Source organism: Lynx canadensis, chromosome D3, assembly GCF_007474595.2.
Source record: "Lynx canadensis isolate LIC74 chromosome D3, mLynCan4.pri.v2, whole genome shotgun sequence".
Lineage (NCBI taxonomy): Eukaryota > Metazoa > Chordata > Mammalia > Carnivora > Felidae > Lynx > Lynx canadensis.
This window is the reverse complement of record NC_044314.2, coordinates 69,384,461-69,409,370: the sequence shown is the minus strand read 5'-3', so window position 1 is coordinate 69,409,370 and position 24,910 is coordinate 69,384,461. Positions and strand designations below refer to the sequence as shown.

The window sequence follows — 24,910 nt, the reverse complement described above, 5'->3', positions numbered from 1 at the left end:
ACTTGAGCTAAAATTGGACGCTTAACTGACTGAGCCACCCAGGCGCCCCTGCACAGTTTTCACACTTCTAAATCAAGAATGATCCTGTTCCAGAAGATTATCAGGAATAACTTCTGTTGTGTATTATTTCCTCATTGTATGTTAACGTTTCTTATGGCTGTTGTCTTTTGTTATGTGAAAAACACTTCCTTCCCTCTCTCTTTTTGATATTTCTTCAAAACTTTATTTTATTCATTATTTAAAAAAAAATTTTTTTTAATGTTTATTTATTTCTGAGACACAGACAGAGCATGAGTGGGGGAGGGGCAGAGAGAGGGAGACACAGAATCCAAAGCAGGCTCCAGGCTCTGAGCTGTCAGCACAGAGCCCAACACGCGGGGCTCGAACTCACAAACTGTGAGATCATGACCTGAACCAAAGTCGGTTGCTCAACCGACTGAGCCACCCAGGTGCCCCTATATTTCTTCAAAACTTTAAAGCCTTGTTCTACCTCCTGAAAGTTAGCCAATTTGTGTCTGGTGATTTTACTCCTTCCCACAAATCAGGATTTTAACTCATTTTGTAAATTTTCCCCATTAAATCTACCCATTTTTTCCATCTCCATCCCCACCACGTTAATGCAAGTTATCATTGTCTGTTTACTCTTGAACTTTTCCAGTTGCTTCCAGACTGATCTCTTGCTACCCATTCTTTTGGCTCTTATAAAAAATGCTGTTCTGGGGCGCCTGGGTGGCGCAGTCGGTTAAGCGTCCGACTTCAGCCAGGTCACGATCTCGCGGTCCGTGAGTTCGAGCCCCGCGTCGGGCTCTGGGCTGATGGCTCAGAGCCTGGAGCCTGTTTCCGGTTCTGTGTCTCCCTCTCTCTCTGCCCCTCCCCCGTTCATGCTCTGTCTCTCTCTGTCCCAAAAATAAATAAACATTGAAAAAAAAAATGCTGTTGTGAACACTTGGGTACAAGTTTCTGTGTAGCCATATGTTTTTAGGGTGTGTATATACATGCATGCGTGCACTCTCCTACAGTTGAAATTGTTGGGTCATATGTTCACTCCTCACTTTTTGAAAAACTATCAGACTGTTTCCAAAGCCACTGCACCATTTTACATTCCCACCAACAGTGAGTGAAGGTTCCCTTGTCTCCGTATCTTTGATGATATTTGTTATTTTCAGGTTTTGTTTTGGTAATAGCCATCTTAATGGGTGTGAGGTGGTGTTTCAAGGTCTTGATTTGCATATCTCTGCTGATTAAGGATGTTGAGCATCTTTTCTGTGCTTACTAGTAATTTGTAGATTTTCTTTGGAGAAATATCTGTTAAAATATTTTACCTGTTTTCTAATTGTCTATTTTGTTGTAAGTTTCTTTATATATTATAGAAACTAGCTCCATCAGGTATATGATGTGCAGTTTTTTCTCCCCCATTCTGTGAGTTTTCTTCCCACTTTCTTGATAGTATCCTTTGAAGCATAAGAAATTGATAATTTTGAAAAGGGCCAGTTTACTTATTTTTTTCTTTTGTTGTTATTTGGTGTCATACTTAAGAAACCATCGTCCAACCCAGGGTCCCAAAGATTTCCCATCTACGTTTTCTAATAAGAATTTTATAGCTTTAGCTCTTATGTGTAGATCTTTAATCCGTTTTGAGTTAATTTTTGCCACTCTTGCCCACTCCAGTTAATTTTCATGTACTAACGTGACTCTACTAAAGTGACAAAGTTTTAAGTTCTGAAAATTTAAATCTGGTTTTCTCATTCTCCTTCTTTAAGCCTTCAGTAGCTTCTCATCATACAGAGAATAAAACCCAATGCTTTTAGTCTATAAAATGGGCCTCAGTGTGATCTGTCTGCCCTCTGCTCACCTCACCATCATCCTTTTGTGTCCGTCCCTCTCCTCCTATACTATAGGCTAGCCATGCCAGAGGCCTCAGAGGGACCCAAGTAGGCCACGGCTTTTGCTATTTGATGGGACTCTGGGGCCTGTCTCTTCATGTGCTGGCCCTCCTCACCCTCAGATCACCGTTGTAGTGTCACTTCCTCAGGGAGGCCTTGAGCACCCTTACCCCAGTACATACTTGTCCAGTTCTCTGTTCCTTTACTGCACTTCGGGAGAGGTATTTCACTGCCTTTGGTTATATACTGCTCTGTTTCCTGCTGCTTTCCCTGGAAGGTGAGCCCAGGGTAGGAATTGTTTGTGTACTGTTATTTACATAGCCCCTGATACAATGGACAGTAAATACTTGAGTGAATGAATGAATGAGTGAGGTGCCCAATGTATTTAAGGTATGTTTCAGTTGATTATAAAATGAAAGATTATTTTATTTGTGACAGATTAATATGGTCTTCAGATTTTTTCATAAGGTTTTTTCTACATTTTGGTGTTTATCCACAGTAGGATGTAGGATGGAGGATGGAAAAATATAAATGAACAGTTTTGCTCATTTTGTTTATAAGTAGGTATAAAACTTTGATGGGAAAAGTGCAGTTTGAAATGATTTGCCAAGGTATTACATATCTCAGGAACAAGATTTTTTAAAAAAACTATGCTCCTAGATCAGGAGTTCAGTATACATTATGGTCATTTATTACATATCTTTTAAACCACATAAGCCCTTTGTTTTCCCATACCACTATGACAGAATTGTCTTAACCACTTAATAGGCTCGCAGCCATTGTTATAGTGACGTCAGATCTTAGTATTGTCTCCACAGTTGTCTCCACAATCGTCTCTTAGTGTTGTCAACACAATTGATGACACATTTTGGTTGAATTTTTCCCTGAAGTTAGATATCCTTCGTGTGCATTTAGAATTGGGGTGGGGAAAGGGCTATGTATGACAACCTTTTGTGCTCTTGGACGTTATTTTTTGCCTTAATTTTTTTTTTTAATGTTTATTTTAGAGAGAGAACGTGTGTGTGCACGTGCAGGAGGGGCAGAGAGAGAGGGAGACAGAGAATTTGAAATAGGCTCTGCACTGTCAGCACAAAGCCTGATGTGGGGCTCAAACCCACGAGCCTTGAGATCATGACCTGAGCCGAAGTCAGATGCTCAACTGACTGAGCTACCCAGGCACCTCTATGCCTGACTCTTAAACAGCTGAATCTAGAGGTGTCTATCTTGAGTTAAGCACTGTCATGAATGTTGGTTTATCACAAGAGAACATTTCATGATAGTTGGGAAAACAAGAGGAGGAATGTCCTTGTTAATTTGTTTAAGGCCTACCTGCATCTTGGTAATTCAGTAAATATATGTCCCTTTTGTGAGACCCTGAGCTTCCAAAACAAATTACTTGCTAGGTAGGTTGATAAGTGAGGTAGAAAAGCCAATTACATATAAATGGTACGCTTGAACCACCTTGTTAGGAAAATTTCAAAGTTGCCACCAGTGAAGATTTTTCTCCCTTAAAGCAGAATTGAAATTTACTTACCCTGTTTATGTGTTTTCTCTGTTTAGTCCATAATTTCGATTCACTGAGGAAAGATGTTTGTTAGTATTAAATGTAAAAAGCCAGCCAGTTTGAAACAACTGGCTCAAAGGTTTGGTCATTCTTAACCAAGTCAGAACAAAATCTGTTGTTAGAATTGGTATCGTGGAAAAGTATCCTGGAAATAAGGTAATAGGCATTCGGGAGGAAAATGAAGAAATGTCAAAACCTTCTTATAGATTTGGTTCTTGCTGGCCTTTAGTGACTACCGATTTTCTTCTGTTTGGGTCAGCAAGTTTTAGAACTTTGGATGAATGTTTAAAGTTTTTAGACTTTTGGGCACTATAGGGATAAATAGGATTGTTTTTTGTTTTTTGTTTTTTTTTTCAACGTTTATTTATTTTTGGGACAGAGAGAGACAGAGCCCGAATGGGGGAGGGGCAGAGAGAGAGGGAGACACAGAACCGGAAACAGGCTCCAGGCTCTGGGCCATCAGCCCAGAGCCCGACGCGGGGCTCGAACTCACGGACCGCGAGATCGTGACCTGGCTGAAGTCGGACGCTTAACCGACTGCGCCACCCAGGCGCCCCTAAATAGGATTGTTAAAATATGTTTCTGAGCAAGTTGACCAAATGAATCCGTGATAGATCTTTTTGTCATACTCAGATGGATAGGTAATCTGGTAGCTGTGTTTAGAAAATCACCCATATGTGTTACATTATACCCCGAATGGACCTCTCCCACAGTTGAAGGGATTTTGGTTCCAGTTCTTCAGCAATGAAAGAAGTAATATGGACTTGTTGACTTTTAAGGTGAAAGTATTTTTGGTTTCTTAGCTTTATTTTTATGAAGTCATGCCCCTTTACATGAGTCTTCCCAAGATTTGGAAAGAATGAGTGCTCAAAGAATTAGTTCCTCTTTATTACTATCTTTTCGGGATGTAAAGGCACAGGTAAATCTCTTTATGCCTTTGGAATCTTGCTCTAATGTTGTATGTAATGGTGCTTCAGCCTTTCTTTTCCAGTGGTTTAATGTACCACAGGAGGGGAAGCTCCAAGTCATATGCACATTCTTATGTACTGAGGAGACAGTGGAAGGGCTGTCCACCTCTTCTGTCACTGCATGGCTCTCTGGCTGGTGGGGTTCCTTTCATTTACCTTGCTTAGCTTCCCAAATTCAACAGGTGTGTGTGTGGGGGGGGGGGTTCTCTGGTCAACTGCTGATTCTTAGGAGACAGAAGTCCTCTCTGGGGCCCAAGTTTCCCTAGTTTGTTCTTTCTCTTACTTTAGGAAATCAAGTTGTGTTTGAAAGTTCTCAGAGAAGCAACTTGGATACAGAAGAGAGTGTATAGGACTTCAAGTTGGAGGATATAGTTTTGACCTGCAATTAGCCACTTAAATGCTGGTTATATGAAATAATAAATTAACGTGTACCTCACAGCGCTATTGGATATAAGAAAAGAAAGGCACGTTGAAAGTACTCAGCTCCAGGTCAACTGATAATTAAAAAGCAGTACGTCCTGTTAATTGGGCTCTCACTGTACTATGCAATGTGCTGAACACATTACAGTTGTTATCTGATTGAATCCTCCCAATAACCCTGCAAAGTTAGGTAATAGGGACTCTGTTCAACTCATGAGCAAGTTCAGAGAGCCAAGTAATGTGTCCATTGTCCCACGGACACTAAGTGGTGATGTTGGGATTTGAATCCGATCTGGATAAAAAGCCTGTGCCCATAAAACTGCCTTCTTTACGGTAGGCTTGAGCCATTAAGAGTGGTCATTTCAAGGGTGTCTGGATGGCTCAGTCTTGGTTAAGTGTCTGGAATCTTGATTTCAGCTCAGGTCATGATCTCATGGTTTGTGAGTTCAAGCCCCGCATCAGGCTCTATGCTGACAGTGCAGAGCCTGCTTGGGATTCTCTCTCTCCCTCTCTTTCTGCCCCTCCCCTGCTTGTGCTCCCTCCACCCCCTATCTCTCAAAATAAATAAAATGAAAAATAAAAAAGTGGTCATTTCATGTACATTTCTTTGAGGACTGGAAAGACTGATTTTCCCATTTGTTGGTTAGCCAGTTGTGTTTTTTATTTGTAATGTGTCCCTGCGTGTCTTTTGCCCACTTACTGTTGGGATCTTTGCTGACTGTCCTATGAATTGGCACAAACTCCTGTATTATGTACTTAACCTTCTTCCAGCTATACTTGAGGCAGCAAATAACATTCATCTTCCAGACATATAAAATTTCATATTTGATATGCTTTAGATGTTTTTCATTTTGTTTTTGAGAGAGGGAGGGTATGAGCAGGGGAGGGGCAGAGATCAAAAGCAGACTGCACTGACAGCAGCAAGCCCAGTGCGAGGCTCAGACTCACCAGCTGTGAGATCATGACCTGAACTGAAGTTGGACACCTACCTGACTAAGCCATCCAAGCGCCCCTGTACTCGATATGTTTTACTATCACATTTCTACATGGGTCCTTCACATTGTCATTTTTCTTTAGGTTTATTCTGTACAATGTACTTGAAAGCTTTTATTCAGAGACACTCCAATATTCTGGGGGCTGTTCTGTGTTCCACAGTGAGTGTGGTCTATCTAAACCACGTAAGAGAACTTCTGTGCTGTATTATATACAGGTTGAATAGCCTCAGTTAACTTTTGGATTTCATATCAGGGAGTAGAGCAGAAGCCCAGCACAAACTTGTTTCTTTTCTCCCCCCTTAAATCCTGCATACAGTTAAATGTTCCTAATCATTTTGTTGGTTTTACATTAATTTTCCACTTAGTTACTTTGGGATTGAAAATAAAACTGTTGATAACAGTCTTGGAACATGGATTATGAAACTCAGAACGTAATCACTGTTGACGATGGTACTCCTTGAACTAGCCCTGTGGATGCCAACAAAGAAGGAATGGTAGTACTGAAAATACATTCACTATTTCTCTCCTCATAGCAAAGTTCCTGCATTCGTGAGGATGATTGCTCCAGAGGGCTCCTTGGTATTTCACGAGAAAGCCTGGAACGCATACCCCTACTGTAGAACAAGTAAGCCTGGTCCATGGCAGCCGTTCTACCCCTCCGCCCCACTGCTGAGGGGGAGAGGGACTCCCAGTATCGAGGCCTTTGAGAAGGGTGACACCTGAGAAAGCCCTCTGTGGGGTTCTTGGGGAGTCACGGCAGGTGCTGTGGCAGGGGAGAGATTGCACTGGGTTCCTCTCCTGAGACCTTTGTGAGGGGCATTGATTCATTCCCTGCTGACAGCCTCCTGGAGGTCCTTGCTGATGGCACTGGCTCCAGGGGTGAGACCTTAAAGGTCATCCGCACTCAAAAATGTCTTTCTGTGTAGTTTCAATAGTATTGTACTCATCTTGCCACATAATAGGGGAGGAATATAGCAGACTTCTGAAACAGTTTCCTGTTGTTTGCTAAATTAGCCTTAAAGTGATGTATTGCTTTTGTGACCTTATTCCTTTTACCATTGTTTTAAAATTATATTATTAATTTCATAACCTAAGGTATCCTGTAGTGTCACTCGTGTAGAAACTTTGCAGACATGAACTACTAATTGTTCTGTGTTTTCAGGTAGTTTAATCTGCGTGATATTAAGTAATATGACACATTGTTTTGACTTTGATTAATATTCTCAAATTTTTCCCCTTTTATTGCCTACCTGCCCATTATGACTCAGTTGTAACGGTGAGTAAAACTATTTTTGTGTCACATACTCTGCATCTTTAAATTTTGCTTTACATAGTTTATTTTCAGTCATTGCTTACTTTTTAAATTAAAACTGTCCAACGCTGCATGGCTCCTCTGTGCTCTTTCCACCAGCCCACACTCTCCCGCATGTTCCCAGTTAATGGGTTTTTTTTCCAGCCTTGTCTCAAACTCTCCCCGTTGACTTTATTTTGCTTCTGCTACTTCCTTTGAATGCCGTATTTGCTCACCAAACCTCTCAGCTTCTTTAATATTAGCCCTGTATGCTGCATGACAAGTAGAGTTGTTTGAATTATTTAAAAGCATGCAGTGTTTGGTTTGCCTGGTGAGTCTATAAAAATAGGTAGCTAGTGATTCTTTGCCACTTGAGGATCAGTCTTAGAGAGTCAAAGCGCAGATGCTTACGCTGGGGAAGGCTCCCGCAGACAAAAGCCCCAAAGAACCGGTGAAAGATCACTGTTATTTTGCTGTTGTGTTTTCTACAGAATGAATATATGAAAGATGATTTCTTCATTAAAATTGAAACATGGCACAAACCAGACTTGGGAACATTAGAAAATGTAAGTTTCAACTCTGGGCTTTCAGTGCAGAAGCCCCTGGAAATGGGAATACCGTAGTCCATTTTGTCATGGACAGACCATTTGTCACCAGGGTGATCTACCTTAGACCTACCTGGACACACCAGGGTGCGTTCGATTGCGGTGAGGCAGGCAAGCAGCCAGCGACAGACGGGCTTTCCCTGTCAGCCCCCTTGCTTTGGTGCGAGAGTGGACTGGTAAGGTTGCCGTTTTTTATCTGGGACAGGGAGAGCAGAGATAAAATTCACAGATCATCCCCAAACCGATTTTAGCCATTAATTTCAGGTTTTTTTCACCTTTTCATCTCTATGTTTGCCAGAGCTACTCTACAAAGCAAACTTGACTGCTTTAATTTTCACCTCTGTTCCACTTGGCTGGGGCTGGGTTGATGTCAGAGAAATGGCCAAAAGGCAAGAGGGAAGAGCAGCTTTCAATATTTTATAAAAATGTTGACAAGCTTCTGGTTTTTACAAGTTGGTGCACATTTATCCCTAAAATAAATTTCAAGAAAATCATTATTTAGGACTCAATGTAATCATTAACTTTTGATGAGGCTTGTCAAAGAATTTGGGGAGGCGTCTGGTATAGATTGATGCCCTTGGCCCAGCGGCTGTCCAAAGTGTGGCCTCTGGACCAGGAGCAGCATCTGGGAGCTTGTCAGAAGTGCACCTTCTCAGCCTCCATCCCATACCTATTGAACTAAAATCCCCGGTTGGAGGGGTCCAGCGTCCTCTGTGTTGTGGTGTACGCTCCAGTTTGAGAACTACTGTCCAGCCTTGTGCTGCGCTGTTATAGGAGAGAAAGTTCATGTTATGGTAGATTCTGCTTTTATGTGATTGGTGCCAATTAATAGAACTTTTGAATTATGACTTGTGTTTGATTTGAGTTCTTCCTGAAGATCATTTGACATTTCCTGTTGTTTTTTTCATAGTGATTCTAAAATTTCGAGTTTAATGAGAAGATTTGGTATGCTGTAGTCAGTGTATGAGTTCATGTACCTTTTCCAGCTCTCAAATGGGTGTATCTGTGGCAGTTTTTAAACCGTTCTTAATTGGTTCATAGAGGGAGTTTCAGAAATAAATGATTAATCAACACAAGGAATGGAGGAATTGATGATCCTACTGAAACTGGAAAGCTTTAGGATAATCAGATTCAGGATAGGTTTTAAACCACACAGTGCAGCTTCTTGCAGTCTAATATGTCACCTTATGTTTGTCTAGGACTCAAGGCTTGCAAGAACATTGTTGTGTATCGTTGGGTTAAACATAGGTTCGGTACATTTGGTTATATGGCTCATGTCTAAGGACTACCAGGAAGTAATGGTGATGGGTTTCTGTTCATCGGCAGCATCCTCACACCTCCCCCTTCCCCACACTTATTTTTTAGGGCTACAGGGGGTAAAAGATTTGTAGATCCCTTAAGACTTCAGACAACTAATTTAGTGAGGTAGGAATTTGGGTTTCTTTTATTCTTCATATTGTGCTCCAAAAGGCTCAGATAAAGATTATATATATAACTGTAGTGGTTTTGTCTAGTAAGAATAGTCTACAGTTTGTTGTGTCTCATTTATCTTTGTCATTTTTAGGTACACGGTTTAGATCCGAACACGTGGAAAACTGTTGAAATTGTCCACATAGATATTGCAGATCGAAGTCAAGTTGAACCAGCAGTAAGTACTGCATAGTCCTCCGTGACATTGTAACCTGCTGCCTCTTAAATCGAAAAATGATCTTCACTCTTCCTTTTACGGCCTGCATTTCTTTTTTTTTTTTTAATTTTTTTTCAACGTTTTTATTTATTTTTGGGACAGAGACAGAGCATGAACGGGGGAGGGGCAGAGAGAGAGGGAGACACAGAATCGGAAACAGGCTCCAGGCTCTGAGCCATCAGCCCAGAGCCCGACGCGGGGCTCGAACTCCCGGACCGCGAGATCGTGACCTGGCTGAAGTCGGACGCTTAACCGACTGCGCCACCCAGGCGCCCCTTACGGCCTGCATTTCTACACTGAAATGAGTCTGGAGGTCAGGTGTCGGTCCGTACAACAAAAAGACCAGCGAGTAGGAGAGAAGGTTGTCTTTTGTGTGGATTTCACCTTTACACAAATGATCCCTTTGAGAAATGCTGGTATACCTGAGATATATAGAGGTTTGTTTTCATTGGGGGGGAAAGGGACTAACATTATTTTACAAAAGAATTCTCCCTTGAACTTCTATAAATAATGCGGGTCCCTTATACTTTTAAAGTGTGGTTAAGAAAGCTTAACAGTTGTACAGCTTCCTAATCTTGATTTTTACTAGATGTAAATATTTGTACTTTAGGCTTTTGACTTAATAAAAACACCCCCCGCCCCCAAAGGTGAAGACCTGCATTCTCCCAAAGTAAGACCCTTGTATTACTCTGCTGCAGCTTGTGAAAATTAACTCAGTTCTTTTTTTTTTTTTAATTTTTTTTTTTTCAACGTTTATTTATTTTTGGGACAGAGAGAGACAGAGCACGAACGGGGGAGGGTCAGAGAGAGAGGGAGACACAGAATCAGAAACAGGCTCCAGGCTCTGAGCCATCAGCCCAGAGCCCGACGCGGGGCTCGAACTCACGGACCGCGAGATCGTGACCTGGCTGAAGTCGGACGCTTAACCGACTGCGCCACCCAGGCGCCCCTGAAAATTAACTCAGTTCTTATCTTGGAGTGTGCTGGGTGCTGCTTGGTTTTGCAGGGCACAGTTGTGGACTTTTTATAAGTTAAGATAACTAGTGACCCTTTTCCTGCTAGTCCAGAGAGCAGAAGCTTTGAAACAAGAGTGGCAGGCATCCCTTCTTTCTGTCACAGGAAAGCCCAGTGTATTCAGTTAGATTTTTATTTCATGGCCTTTCCGTTTCATTTTCAGTGCTTGTTGTCTGAACCTGAGCAGCGTTGTAAGTTGAACAGAAATAACCTCAACAAGTGCCTGGATGGCTCAGTCGGTTAAGTGTCTGACTCTTGGTTTTGGCTCAGGTCGTGATCTCACTGTTGGTGGCATTGAGCCCTGCATCGGGCTCCGTGCTGACAGCGTGGAGCCTGCTTGGGATTCTCTCCCTCTCCCTCTCCCTCTGCGCTTCCCTGCTCATGCTCTATCAAAATAAATAAGCTTAAAAAACAAACAAACAAACCCCAACACTAAATGTCTGGTTTTGCTGTTGCAACTTAAAAGTAACCCTTCTAAAACAGAGGTCTCCCACCTTTTCTATGCAATCACTGGGGTCGAGACTGCCAATAGTGACCTGCTAGACTGGATCCTGTTTTGTTAGAATATCCTCCCTTAATAGAAATGTAAGCACTAATGAGGGACCCTTGTCATAGAACTTCTTAAATTTTAGTTGTGCTATGATTTGAAGTTATTTTCAGTTCTAAGGAGAATTCCACCTTTGAAATTATATAGGATTTTTTTTTTTTAATCCTCAGAAGTGAATGTATTTTCTGTTTTAAAAACAATTTTCAGGTGTCTGTTTTGCCTTTTTTTCCCTCTGTGTCTTTTCCAGCCACGATTCACTGAGTGTGAAAGAATGGTGGTAGGAGGACAGTGTTTGGGAGTGAGCAGTGCGTGAGTCGGTTAGTGGGTGGGGGCAGGCTGACCTACATGCCTGCACCGACAGATCACCAGATCATGCTGAGCAGCCGTACGGGTGCCCCAGGGAAGGCATTCAGGTGGTATTGTTGGTGTTTGGAAAAGTTGTGCTGGCCAGACAAAATGATCGGATCTTGTGGTTCATGGGTTTGCATTCCAGGTTGTTCTCCTGCAGAATACAAGACACCTTTGGTCTTGCTGGCGTCATAAGAGCGGTTCTTTGTTCTTGTTCTCAGGCTAAAATGGGTGCTCAGTGTTTGCAGGCATGAATGCAAGTGGGAAGAGCAGTGAAGGCTGATTGTGCAAGAACCCGGAGGCCCTTGGTCTCATGCCTTCGACCCCAGGCCAGCCTTCAGCGAGGAGAGAAAAGGCACTGTTGGCCCCGAGGACACATGACAACAGCACTTGAGATAGCTGCTGCGCTAAGGCTGAGCGGGTGCTTCCCTGTGTGCAATGTTGTTTAGGATGGATCCGTAGGGAAAGAGCTGGATTGGGCCCAAATGAGAAGAGTCTGTATCGTGAGTCCATGGAGCCGTGACTAAAAACATACATTCTGAAACTAGATTGGCTTCAGATTCAAATTTTGAGGTTCTGCCACCTGCTGGCTATTCAATCTCGGATGGGTTGCGTACTCTCTCTCTCTGCCTGATTATCTCACAGCGTTAAATGTGAGCACTTAGAGCACCACCTAGTTTAATAAATGTTCGCCATTATTGTCCACAGTTGTGCAGGAGTTCTGAGACCTGTGTTCAAACCAAGCATTGTTGGGGAGTAAATAAATATGTATATGTGGTTTTATTACTCAGTGTTCGTAGCTCCTGTTTTCCAAGTTACATTTTAGAGATTAGTGAGATAGAAATTTATTTTAAAGTTTACTGAATTCACAGTACTTTTGGGTTGAAGCACACATAACATTTACCATTTTAACCACTTTAAAATGGACAGTTCGGTGGCATTTTGTACAAGTGTATTCTCACCATCGCCATCACCCAGTTTCAGAACGTCTTCATCACTCCGAAAGGACGCCCTGCACCCATCGACGGTCACTCCCTTCTCTGCCTTCTCCCCAGCCGTTGGCTACCACTAATCTGTTTTCTGTTTTCATGGATTTACCTCTGCTGGATAATTCATAGAAGTGGACTTCATAACAGTACATGACCTTCTGTGTCTGGCTTCTGTTACTTCGGTGTGTTTTCATCCTCGTTGTAGGGTGTGCCATACTTCATTTCTTTTTATGGCCGATAACAATCCAGTCTGTTTATGTGCTCATATGTGCATGGACATTGGGTTGTTTCCACCTTGTGGCTCTTGTAACTAGTGCTGCTGTGGACATTGTGTCACAGTAGTTGTTTATGTATTTTGTCAGTTGTGAATACTAAAAATACAGCTGATACCATGTAGGGATGCTCAGACCTTTTGATGTAACAAAAGGAACCCTGACATACACATTTACTGCTGTGAAAGGGGAGAACAGAACTCTGTGCTGGGAGGTGAGGATACTCTGAGCAGTTGTAAACCCAGGGGTGCGTGAAGCCCTGGTGGGTGGGGGGTGAATTGTGGGGCCGGTGCCCAACCCAGCAAGGAGGTAGGGAAGAGACGTAGTGGGGCAGGGGCTCTGGGTCCACCCTTTTCTTCCACTCATCTTCTTCTTTCCACACTTCAGGCACAGACATTCACCCTGACACCCTCCCTTCAGCTTCCACCCCATCTATTTGGCCATGAATAGTTAATGTTTGTCCTAGGATTAGCGTCTAATGCAAACATCTGGACCACCTGGCCATCTTTACTTCTTAACCAGATCCACTTTGGTTTTCTGTTTTGATTGGTTCATTTGATTCTGCTCTTTCATGTTCCTTGAAAATTCTGGTCCATGGTGTTGGGAAAAGTACACATTTGCAGTTCTCAAATGACAGCGTTGTCTTAGCAGTCCGCAGGTACTGAGTGCCTGCTCTGTGCTGCTGGACTGGCCCTGCAGTAGCTATCCAGGGTGGTACAGAACCTCCCAGAGGCTTGCAATCTGACTGAGACCAGCCCAGTGCAGTGAAACGGTGAACAAACGGCAGAGCCTTATGCATGGTCCAAAGTGCTGCAGGATTTCAGAGAGAAGAACAGTGTGTGAGGACAAAAATCTGGGAAGACCGAATGGAGGAGGCGTAACATGAGGAAAAGTACAATTTGATGGGTGGAATAGTCTACTCCCACCCTCGTTACATTTTTCTCTCTTACCCTCATTACTCTTGACATTGTAAGTTTGTTTGTTTTTCTCTTCTCCCTAAGTAGAGATTGCACCATGGAGGGAAGCGTCTTTTTTACTCTTAACTGTCGTCTTCCCAGCTCCTTGAACAGTGCCTGAGCTATGTTAGGTAGTCAGTGAATGAAGGCATTGTAGGCAAGTGGAGATGCAGGTGCGTTATCCGACACTGAGGGGAAAGTTGGAATAGTTTTTAGAGTCGAAGGGGACCTGAGCTACCTCGGCCTCGTTGCTTTCAGACCGTGTTTTGTGTAATCCTAAGAATTTCTTGGAGCTCACCAGTTTCTCCGGCTGTCAGGATGGAGTGACTAGAACATGGGGCTGAGGAGTTCCCTCTGTCCCCCTCTCCCAGCATAGTCCTGCCTGTCTGACATTAGTCTTCACCATAAAATGGACTTTGAACACACAGTTCTGCAGCCACAGAAAGTTTGATTTCGGGGCTAACCACCCTGTTTTACAAGTCAGGAAACTGAAGCCCAGGTAAACGAGTCTTTTCCCAAGATCGTTTAGCCACTGCCAGCAATGGAAATTCTGACTCTTAATCCAGAGTTCTTTCCACCGATTTTCCAGTCTTCCGTTTCAGAGCTAAGGCCCTGCTTTGTCACTCGTCAAGCTGCTGGCTTCGTTTCCCCGCTATTTGTTCTGTCCTGCCTTCCGGTACTCCTTCCTCTCTGTCTGAGGCCTGTGTGTCCTGAGGGTCAGACAGCATTTCTTCCAGGGGGTTTCATTCACGTTGGAATCCTCTACCCTTCTGCTTTTACTCGTTTCATTGATGTATCTTGGTCTCCATGTTCTCAAACTCATCCCCTTTTCAGAGTGAGGACTTCATCAGCATTTGTTGAGTGAACCCGATGAGCTTGAGAATGATGATGAAACTAATCTTTGTGAGTCAAGACATTGTATAAAATCAGTTTGATGTTAACTTGACACCTGGGTTGGCAAGGAGGGAGAAGAAACAGGCACCCACTTACATTGCCCCTGGGTGTGTAAATCGGCACAACCTGTTTTGCGGAATTACAAATGTACACGCCCTTTGACCCAGCAGAATTCCATTTCTAGGAATTGATCCTACTCAGTATGAAGTGACAAAGGTATAAACGTATGACTGGAAACAGTCTGATGTCTAAATGTTTCTCCATCAACAGGGACTAAGAACCTTATGGGTCACCTGTATAGTGGAGTTCAGTTTGATCATTAAGAGGGAGTGAGCTCTATTTGTACTGATCAGGAATCCTTCACAAGGTAATGTGGGAGAAAGATAAAAAAGAGTACGTATAGGATGCTTCCATTTGTAAGAGCGTAAAAGGGAGAAAAATAGATCTGTATGCATGTACTTGCTCGTGTATGAGACAGTCGGGAAGAAAGTGAAAGGCGGTAGTGATTCCTTCATGAACGGTGGTGAGGGAGCCAGATGGCTGGGGAACGGGGTGGAAGAGTCGAGGTCTGTCGGACATGTGTGCAGCGAACTGTTGGGGGACGTCTTCTTGCTTAGTGTATCGGTTTTCTGTTGCTGCACGACGCCTCACAAATTTGGTGGCCAGGGAAGGCAACCTCATCGAAGGAGTGCCAGCCCTGTGCCACACATACGTAGTCTGCTGGTGAGAAGCATGTCGTGGGTTCCACCAGTGCTCGGGGGAGGAGCTTGTACAGGAGTGTGACTCGTTGTGGGAGTCCTCTTGGGACACGTCTGCCATGCCATCGGTCAATTTTTAGTACCTAAACCTCGCTCTTCAAGGATTAAAGTGAACACTAGAATTGAGAGTTTAGTAACTATGGACCAACAATGTGGATTTTTAGTAGGGAGACCTTGTGAGGGTGTGGTGATCTCTCAAGAGTTCAGGCTGTGGCACCTTAACCCCTGGAGGTTTTGGTCTCAGTCTGACTGAATCCATGATTTTCATCTGGTTGGTAATGAACTCTGGTTTTTCTTGAATGAGCTAGTTTTTCTAAAAACTTCTTGAATGACTGAATTTCTTTCCTGCCTATTAACATGCTTTAAAAGAAATAAAAGCAGTTAATTAGTAATTTTGAGAGGATTAATAGCCAGGTCTCCTCCCCAATCAGGAGTAATGTGAAATAGTTGGGAGTTCAGGAAACCCAAGAATTTGGGGGGTGCCTGGGTGGCTCAGTCGGTTAAGCGTTTGACTGGATTTCTGCTCAGGTCATGATCTCAGTTTGTGGGATTGAGCTCCATGTTAGGCTCTGTGCTGCTGGTGTGGAGCCTGCTTAGGATTCTCTCTCTTCTCTCTGCCCCTCCTCACTCACGCATGCATGCTTCTGCACGCTCTCTCAAAAGTAAATAAAATCAGCTTTATTTAAAAAAAAAAAAAAACCCAACCCAAGAATTTGCAAGTGAATCTTGACTGTTAACTCCACCTGGTGGAGGGTTTCTGTCACTGCAGGGGGATTTAACACAAATACAGCCCTGGACAGTTTAATTCAGAGTGACTGTTGATTACTTTAAGGATCAACTCTGCTGGGTTGCTGGTGTCAGACAGCTCATATATCACTCTTGTTGTAGACTTTGCTGTTTTTTGCTTGTGCTTATGAACTGTACCTCACTGTACACAGAAAGGATGTGATAAGACCCACAGAGTAACTAAATATTTGAGTGGATCCTTTGACATAATTTACATGTTTGAAGAGTGACATTGTCACAATAACTCTAGGAACAAGAATTTGACCCAAGGTCACAGTAATTTGCATATATATATATACACACACACACACACACACACATATATATATATATAAATATATGGTTTATCCACTTTTTTTTGCTGATTACTTATGGAAAGTCTGTATAGGACTGTTACTATAGCCACCATTCTTTGTAGCTTCCTAGAAGATACATGATTGCCTAATGAAACAAGCTAAGGATTCTGGGATGTCTGCATAAACGTCTCCTCTCCCCCCTCCCCGTTTCCTTTGGCCACTATTCAAAACTGGTTTCCTGTTTTGGGGGAAAGAGGCATTGTAGTGAAGTATTAAGGTGTTCCATCCCTTAGGAACGAAGCTACCTTCTGCTTGGCAAGCCATTCCAGGAGAACACATCCCTGAGCCCCCTCCCCTCCTCCATCCCCACACCGTCCCAGCCCCTCTTCCATTTCAGATCTAACCTTGGCATGGCTCCTGAAAAGCCTTCCTCTTTTCCACAGTAAAGTGGGTACCCTTTGGGGGCCCAGACTCTGTTGTACCTGATCGTCTCTGTGTTTCCAGGAGATGATGAGGTACGACATCATCTCTTTCTTTCCAGCAAGATGCTCAGTGCATGATACTGAGTGAACTTTTAATAAAGGCTTGGTGAATCAAAAAGAATTTGCAGATTTTTTTCCTTTGTGTTGTCTAAAAAAAAGAAGGGGGAGAAGACAGTTTGGAGGAATTGATGTTTTTATCATTCAAATATTGAATGAACAAAATGCTGCTTTAGTTCCTTCTTTACTAATCTTAGGTGATGAAGTAGGTGATATGCTCTTGGTTCTAAAAATTCATTTCTGAATGAGCAAATACCTTTCTGTCAGATTGAAAAATGTTTTAGTTAGATCACATTGTAATGAATCAAGGTTTTCTCTAGCATACGGAAGATACCAGAATATATATATGTTTTTTTAAATTTTTACAGTTGTTGTTGATACAGAACCACAATAAAAAAAAGTTGAGATTTCTTTAAACGTCCTGATGAAATGCATATGCATATCTTCAACTCATTTCCAAAATATATACAAATGAGTCAGTTGACATCTGCTTCTGCTTTTTTTTTTTTTTTTTTAAGGTATAAATGTGAATCTGGCCCCTTTTAATCATCTCCAGCACTTTGTCTAAGTAGCTTTTCATGATTTGTATACAAAAGTCACTTCCCAGGAGAGGAAGACCCTTTAAAGTGTAAGCCGAAGTGTACACACGATTAACATCAGAGAGACCTTCGTTTTTGGAAGTAATTTGAAAGAAAATGAGCACGGTTTAAAAAACAGAAAGAAATTGGAACCACATTTTTAGGTATTTATGTGTAACCAGAAAGGACTGTATCAGTCTTCCTCTGTAGTATCTGCTTCCTCTGTAGTATATGCTGTGACTTTATTGTTATTTCCAAGAATTGATTTAAGTAGAAGTAGTGTTTAAATCAGGATTTTAAGGCTCACAGGTCTCAAAATGACTTAGTTGAACATCTGTTTTTTAAGTGTCAGTAATAAGCGAATACTTGTAGGAAAGCATTGTTTGGAAGACGTAGTATAAAAGTACAGATCTATTCCCTGTTAAAATGCAGCTCATATAAAGAGGGAATGAGTTTTTTTTCCCTCCTATTTCAGCATGTTGGAGTGTATCCACTTGTGGTGAAAGATTTTTCCCAGATGAGGCATTTCAAAACCAAGACGTGCCCAGTTTTGTGACTGTAGTGGTGTTTCACCACACCAGGTTGTGTCTGGGTCACAGAAAGGATGTGGAGGGTGTGCTCCGACTGATGGGGTTCGGGGTTCTTCTCGGGGACTTCCCTAGAGAGCTTGAAGGAGCCCCTTTGAATGTGAGTGACCCAGTAGGCTTGTGCTCCTAAACGAAAGCTCAGATTTCATGCCTCTTCTTTCTTTTGTTCTTTCTGACCTTCCTTTTAACCTCTTGTTACTCATTACCCTCAGTCCCTTCATCCCGACCTGCCTGTGAGTGTAGTTGCCCCGTCGGATTTACCCCAACTCTCCGCCTTTTCTCCCAGTCCCTGTCATTTGCAGATGCCCCCCTGGGGGGCGGTGGGGAGGGCGTGACTTGAAGCTGCTCTGCAGCCCTGATGCCTGCCCGACAGAACTGGACATCCTGAGCTCTGGGCCTTGGGTCCCCACACACTGCTCAAGTCTGGACTGCCCTCTGGGCCACCTCTTGGCAGTAGAACCCTTCTCCCCAGCAGCTTTTCCAGCCTAGCGCCTGGAGTAACACGTGGCTCCACTCCCTTGTCACAGTGGGGTCCTCCACACTCCAGGGGACCCTGACACTCCCAGGTGAGGGCGTGGGCTGCCAGTCCAGCTCACCCTTCCTGGAAGTTCCTGGAATCCAGCCCATTCGGCCTCACCCCCCTTGTTTGTTTTCCTTTGGAGAAGACCCCCCCCCCCCCACCGTGGCTAGGGGGGCAGGTCTGTACTTGTGGGAGTCCCAGTTGTGGGCTGGATCTGCTCACAGGTCCAGTTCTCTGACCATTGGAAGCAAAGAGGTTCTTTTCAGGGCTTCTGAGGCCTTCTGGGGAGCCTTGTAACTAACTCCCAAGCCTGCCTCTCAGTGCCTTAGCTAGGACTCCAGCCAAAACGCTTAAGTCTCTTTCCTTTCAAGCTTGGTCTGTCCAGGGACAGCTTGTTACAAATGCAGATTTTTAGCTTCCTCCCCAGTCAGTGTCCAGGTAGCACTCTGGGCTCCACGTAGCTCTCCAGGAGATTTCTGTACATGCTCACACTTGGGACATGCTCAAGTATACACGATACAGAGTGAAGATTGCACAGTGGGCACTCTTTGAGGGTCATGGTCCAAAACATTCACCCCAGCCTTTATTTTCACTGTTAAGGAGTTTGAGCCCAGGAGGAAGTGCTGTAACTTCCCTGAGCCACATAAGCACTGGAAAGAGGAATCAGGACTTAAAAGTGGGGCTGCTGGCTTATTTTTGTCTTTCTAGAGCATCTTCTCACCATATGATGTTCCTTCCTTTGCAATATGTTAAGAGCATGCTTAATTTATTTAAAACAAACAATCAACCACCCGTTCTTTCCATCTCCCCTGGTTCCCCAAAATAGCAGTTTCATTAGTGGCCTTGGTCACCTCCTCCCGCAACTGCTAGATGCTGGGATATTTGGAAATTTGCATCTGTGCAAGAGAACAAAAAAGGATTGGAGCCCCTAAGATGTCTTTTGGTGTGGGTGCTTACAGAGAGCACCATACGTTTTCTCTTATGTGCACTTAGCTAACATCTTTTGGAACTCACTGTTTGCTCTGTGTTGGTATGGTAAATATTTTTCCAGATAAAGAGAAATTGTATCTGTCTGAAGGGAGTGCAAGATTCTTAATCAGCAAACACATTAAAGTGTTCCTAAGTGACTTGGAGTTGGTTGCTTGTGTAGTGAGTGTGGTGGTGCTAAGTGCCCCTGTGCCAAAGGACGCCCCCCTCCCCCCACCCCACCCCCACCCCACCCCCACCCACACAACTGATACAGACCAGTGCTGGGCTCCAGGCTGTAGCCAAAGTCCGAGTTCGAAGGCTGACTAGAGCCTAGAGGTTTGGAGTTTTGTACTTTACTAAAAGAAGAGTTCTGGCCCATTTTAGTTGTACACCAAAAGATGATAATGGAATTGTTGGGCTCTTCTAAACTGCTCCCTTAAGCCGTTTGTGGAAATTCATGGTAATCCCTTTAAGGATTGTGATGTTCAAAGAAACAAGTTTGGGCTTTTTGCTTGTTCTTTCTGGCCTTGGCCATTTGTTCTTTGTTTATGATGCATTTATTTGGTATGTTTTGGTAGGCAGTTTTAGTTGAGAGTAGAAATGTGCTAAGCAGTACCTGATTTTCTGAATCCCATTTGCCTTTGAAAAATGAATATTTAAGACTTGCTTTTCCATGCATTTAGCTCTTTTTACTTTGAATGCACCGTTCCCTTGAGTGTGTAACATTCTGACACTTGTAAGTTTATTTTTTTAGAGAGCGGAGCGGGGAGGGCAGAGAGCAGGACAGATAGAATCCCGAGCAGGCTCCATGCTGCCAGTGCAGAGCCCAGTGTGGGGCTCAGTGCCACAAACCGTGAGACCATGACCTGAGCCAAAATCAAGAGTCAGATGCTTAACCAACTGAGCCACCCAGGCACCCTGAACAATGACCCTTTTTAATTGTTTTAAACCACGAGTGTATATTGTGTTTAGTTACTGCCGTTTTTTTGTTTTTTAAAGATACTTTTTCCTGAATATCAGCCTTGGAAAGCTGATGAAACTTGGTTTGTTTATTTAGGCATGTAAGTTTTGGTCACACCTTAAGCAATGCTTGTTTCTCGTGCTCTAGGAAGGATTTGGGCCTATCTTTTTCTTTGATCAGGCATTCTGTGGGACAGTGCCCAGATGTTACACATTTGAGTGCATAGTCTTGGCAACATATGCTTTACTGTACTGCCTTTAGAAAAAAAACTTCATTAATTTTAAGGAAATGTAAGAATCATAAATTATGCTTTCTATGTAATCTTTAAAAGATTAAATTTTTTCTGAAAACAGGAAATCTGGCTAGAAAAAGTTAAATATTAGCTCCAACTTTGTGAAATTGTTCATATTTGTCAGCTTTGAGCCACACAAATGACATTTTTGGGGTCAACCTAATAGACCTTCCAAATTAATCTTTGATGGATAATAACCCATAGCAGTCAGCACCGACCATTACTTCACTTCATCGTCTCTCCCGGCTTTTCAAAAAGGTCTGCATTCTAGATGTTGCTTTTGTTCCAGCTGTAGCTGCTTGCTTCCTAAGAAGGGCTTTCTGCTTGTCGGAGCTGTGCAGGGGCTACCTAATTCTTTAGTCCTGAAAAGAGCTTTTGTTTATTAGAAGTTTGTGACTGAGAGCCAGCGAGTCCAAGGAGAGCCTGTGGTTGCCAAATGCAGCTTCAGTTCTCTTTGGCGTGAGCAGACACTCGATCTAGTAGAGTACCTCTTCCTTTTGCTGTTAAAATGAACGTAGACTAAGCGTTAGAAACTTCTCTCTGGTGTGTGTGCGAGAGCTCCAAGAGCTCCTTATTAAAGCGTGTGCAGAGTAAGGAGGGGAGACGTGTGACCCAGCTCCTAACTGTAATCGTAGCCCCCTTGAACTCGGGGGAAAGAAAAAAACAAAACAACTCAAGTATAGCTTTTAAGGTAGCGGTGATTTTGCATTTGCTTAAGAAATTCCCCCTTGTCAAATAAATGCTCGTCTTGTCCCACCTTTTCTATGCTGGGAAGCAAGCCACTGTCGAAATCCTTTTTTTGTAGTAAGTTATAGAGGTTTACCCCCCATCCTTAAAGGAGATACAAATAAACATAGGCATGGTTTTTATTGAAAAGAAATGTAAAAACGTTCCCCACTTTATTCTGCTCCCTTACATGGTCAACTTTTGGAACTCTTAGAAGATTTACATCCAGCCGGGGATTTGGAGAATGTCCTAGAGTATTTGAAGGCATAGTTGCATGGCAGTGCCCCCTTGTGGGAAAATAACATATTGCTTCGTTCATAGCTTGGTTAAATCTTAGCAAGGACTTTTAAATTTCCCTTAAAAATCTGCATGTACAAGTCTATTTTGCACAAAATGCTTTTTCACTAAAACCTGTTAACTTAATGTTTACTTCTGATCTCTTCCATATTTTAAAAATAAAAAAGTAGGGGGGCGGTGGAGGTGGTGAGGTGTGAGGTCGAGTTGCTCCAGTTTCTGGATTGGGGGGAAAACGCCATTTTGAGCAGCTGAAAGAAATTCGCATAAATGGCTTCAAATCAATTTTTTTTTAAGTGTATTCCTTATAAAAGCCTCCCACCCACCTTTTTTTTATTAAAAGCAGTGCAACTCTTTTTTTTAAATTTTTTTTAATGTTTATTTTTGAGAGAGAGAGAGAGCGAGAGCACGCACACACATGAGCTGGGGAGGGGCAAAGAGTGAGGGAAACAGAATCTGAAGCAGACTCCAGACTCTGGGCTGTTAGCACAGAGCCTGACTTGTGCCTGGCTTGGGGCTCAAACTCACGAGCCGTGCGATCGTGACCTGAACCAAAGTCAGACGCTCAACTGACTGAGGCACCCAGGCACCCCACCCCAGCAGTGTAACTCTTTCTTAGGGAGAGGGGGAGCAAAGATCCCTTCATTGCTTGAGTACTCTCAGATGATAAAGCGTAAATCACATCACATGTTTGCATTCAAAAGTGTGGTGGTTGGCCAGGTTGTTGACAGAGCTGCCTTGAGTCTTGGCCCGTCTGCTCTGCAAGGGCAAGGGATTTCACTTCTCCACCCCCAGAAATGGTGGGATCACCTGTGTTCCAGCATTGTGACGGTTAGCTGGGAGAATGCATGTGCCTGGCATATAACAAGTTCTCCAAACATAGTAGCAAGAATAGTGCTGGTTATTGGAGTTTGCTCTTGCTGTAAAAAAAAAAAAAAAATTGTTTCCCTGCAATTATTTCCTACTTAATGTTTGTTAAATTAGTGCTAATGGGTTAACTGGGGTCCTGGGGCTTAGGAGCAGCTGTGTCTGAGGTCAGCTCATAAACCAACATGGACGTTTTGCTGGAAAGGGCTCACCTGAATATTCATTAGGGCTTTCCCCTGGTTTTAGTTTAAGGAATTTGATATGATAGGTTTTATGATCTGTTGTCATTTAAGAAATAAATACATTTTGTATTAAGTAAGACTTTTCCTGAACATATTACGTACATTTCAGGCATTTGCAATTTAATCTTTAAAAATGTAATGTTCAACATTCGTATCAAGAGTATTAAGAGTTATTCATTTTAAAATGCTCTAATCAGTATTTAACTGTAAATAGGTGGTAGTAACAAATATATTGTATATTTGTGCATGAAACATAGGCTTACCCAAACCAGTAGCCCACTTATCTGAGGGCAGGGCTCAGGAGTAGCCCACCAGCCCTGGGCTATCCAGGAATCCCTTTTCCCGCCCACCAAGGGCTTTACTCCATTTCCCCCCCGCACCTCACCTTCCCGAGTCTCATCTAGAACACAACTATCTGGTTCCCCTGCAGGTGTGCAGGAGGAGATGGAGTCTGTCACTTCAGGGTTGTTTTTTTGTTGTTGTTGTTTTTACTTTCATTTTATCTTTATTTATTTTTTTAAGTAGCATGGGGCTCAAATTTAACGGCCGCTAGATCAAGAGTCGCTTGCTCTAACAGCTGAGCCAGCCAGGTGTCCCTGTCACATCAGGCTTTTGGTTGCAACTTCTTTTCAGGGCTGAAATTGATTTCTTTCTATTTCTCTATTAATTTGTAGCCTTCCAAAGGCTTTCGGGGTCTGCCTTCATAAGCGTGACAGTGTTGGCGGTCTCAGAAAGAATGGAAGAGGCACCCAGCCCACTGTGCCCCTAGCCTGGCTGTGCCCTAGCCTGACTATTCTAAGCTATGGCCACCTTTTAGCATAGAGCTCTGTTGACAGCCTCTGCCCCCTTCCCATGCTCAGCCCCACTGCTACTCCCACCCCAGATCTCTATGCAGGGTCTCCAGGAGATTAAAAAGATCACAAAAAAAGTGTTCTCTTCAGCCCTGTAGGTTTGACTGCATTTCTCTGTTCTGAGTGCAGTTGTTTAAAAATTAGCCTTTTAGGATTCATTGGTGGGAAGCCGGTAAGGACTAATGAGAAGGCTGAATTAGAGAATATTTTTTAATGCAGTTTTGTTCCTCAGAGGTACATTCAGTAACAGAAACTAGGCCAACAAGTTATTGACAATTAGTGGTCCTTTGGGAATCTGCTTTAATGAATAGATAAGAATGATTTGTAATTAGCATAATAATTATATGCAAATGAATGCTTCTGAATTGCTCTAAAACACTTCTGAACTGTTTAAACAGCCCTCCTGAGATCTTGTTACTCTATTAATTTGTGTAGCAAATCTTTTTTTCATAGATCACGCAAAGATAAACTTCAGTCCAGCCCCTGTCCGAATTATTATAAATTCCAAGGTGGTAGGACCTGAATTAATGAGATTTACTTATACTATATTAATGGTGCTCTGTGGGAACCTGAAAGGGTGAGGGGTCCTTGGGGAGCTGTAATTAAAAATAGGAAAGAAAGCTGCTTATTTGAAAATAACTGTTGAAATGAGTTTCTTAAACAAGTTCGTAAATGTTATTTGTCTTTACACCTCTGTTACTTGCTGTTGCAAAATTTAATGCAAACATTTTTTTTTCATGGGCTTCCCCTCTGGAGTCTGGCTTGGATTTTGTCAGCTCCAATTAGTTATGCGCTGGGGTCAGCGGTGATAGGATCCAGGAACGCCTTGTTTTCCAAGTGCCACAATACGTACTGAAAAATGAAGCGCAGTGCTAATAGATGATGTTTGTTATTTATCTTCGTATTTAATTTGGTTTTCTCCCCCTCATCCTGGGCTTTACTTTTAGGATGTGATTAGAGGAAATAAGCTTTGCTAGGTTGAGCGGCGATACCCGTGCATTCTCAACTTCGTGATTATCTTTGAGCTATTTGAATAGACACCTAATTAATCATCTTGTGCTCAAGGAAAGCATTTTACGGCAGGCTGCGGGATCCTAATATCTCTCTCAAGTTTTTATTTTTTACCCCGCAGAATGGTTTCTTTGTGCTGGGGGCGGGGCGGGGGGAGCGGGGGTTCGCGCAGGGTGCCCTTTTAGGAGCAGGTGCGGAGG

The 24,910-nt window shown here is 43.0% G+C and overlaps 1 protein-coding gene across 2 annotated transcripts in view; it reads left to right on the top strand.

The window, feature by feature from the left end:
- The window catches only part of PITPNB (phosphatidylinositol transfer protein beta), a 64,690-nt gene that overhangs the window by 13,044 nt on the left and 26,736 nt on the right, over positions 1-24,910 (top strand). For both annotated transcript variants that reach the window (XM_030335976.1, XM_030335977.1), the window contains exons 4-7: positions 6,364-6,455; positions 7,099-7,106; positions 7,613-7,687; positions 9,291-9,374. In XM_030335976.1, the coding sequence (XP_030191836.1) occupies positions 6,364-6,455; positions 7,099-7,106; positions 7,613-7,687; positions 9,291-9,374 (259 nt within the window). The remainder of the gene's footprint in view (positions 1-6,363; positions 6,456-7,098; positions 7,107-7,612; positions 7,688-9,290; positions 9,375-24,910) is intronic.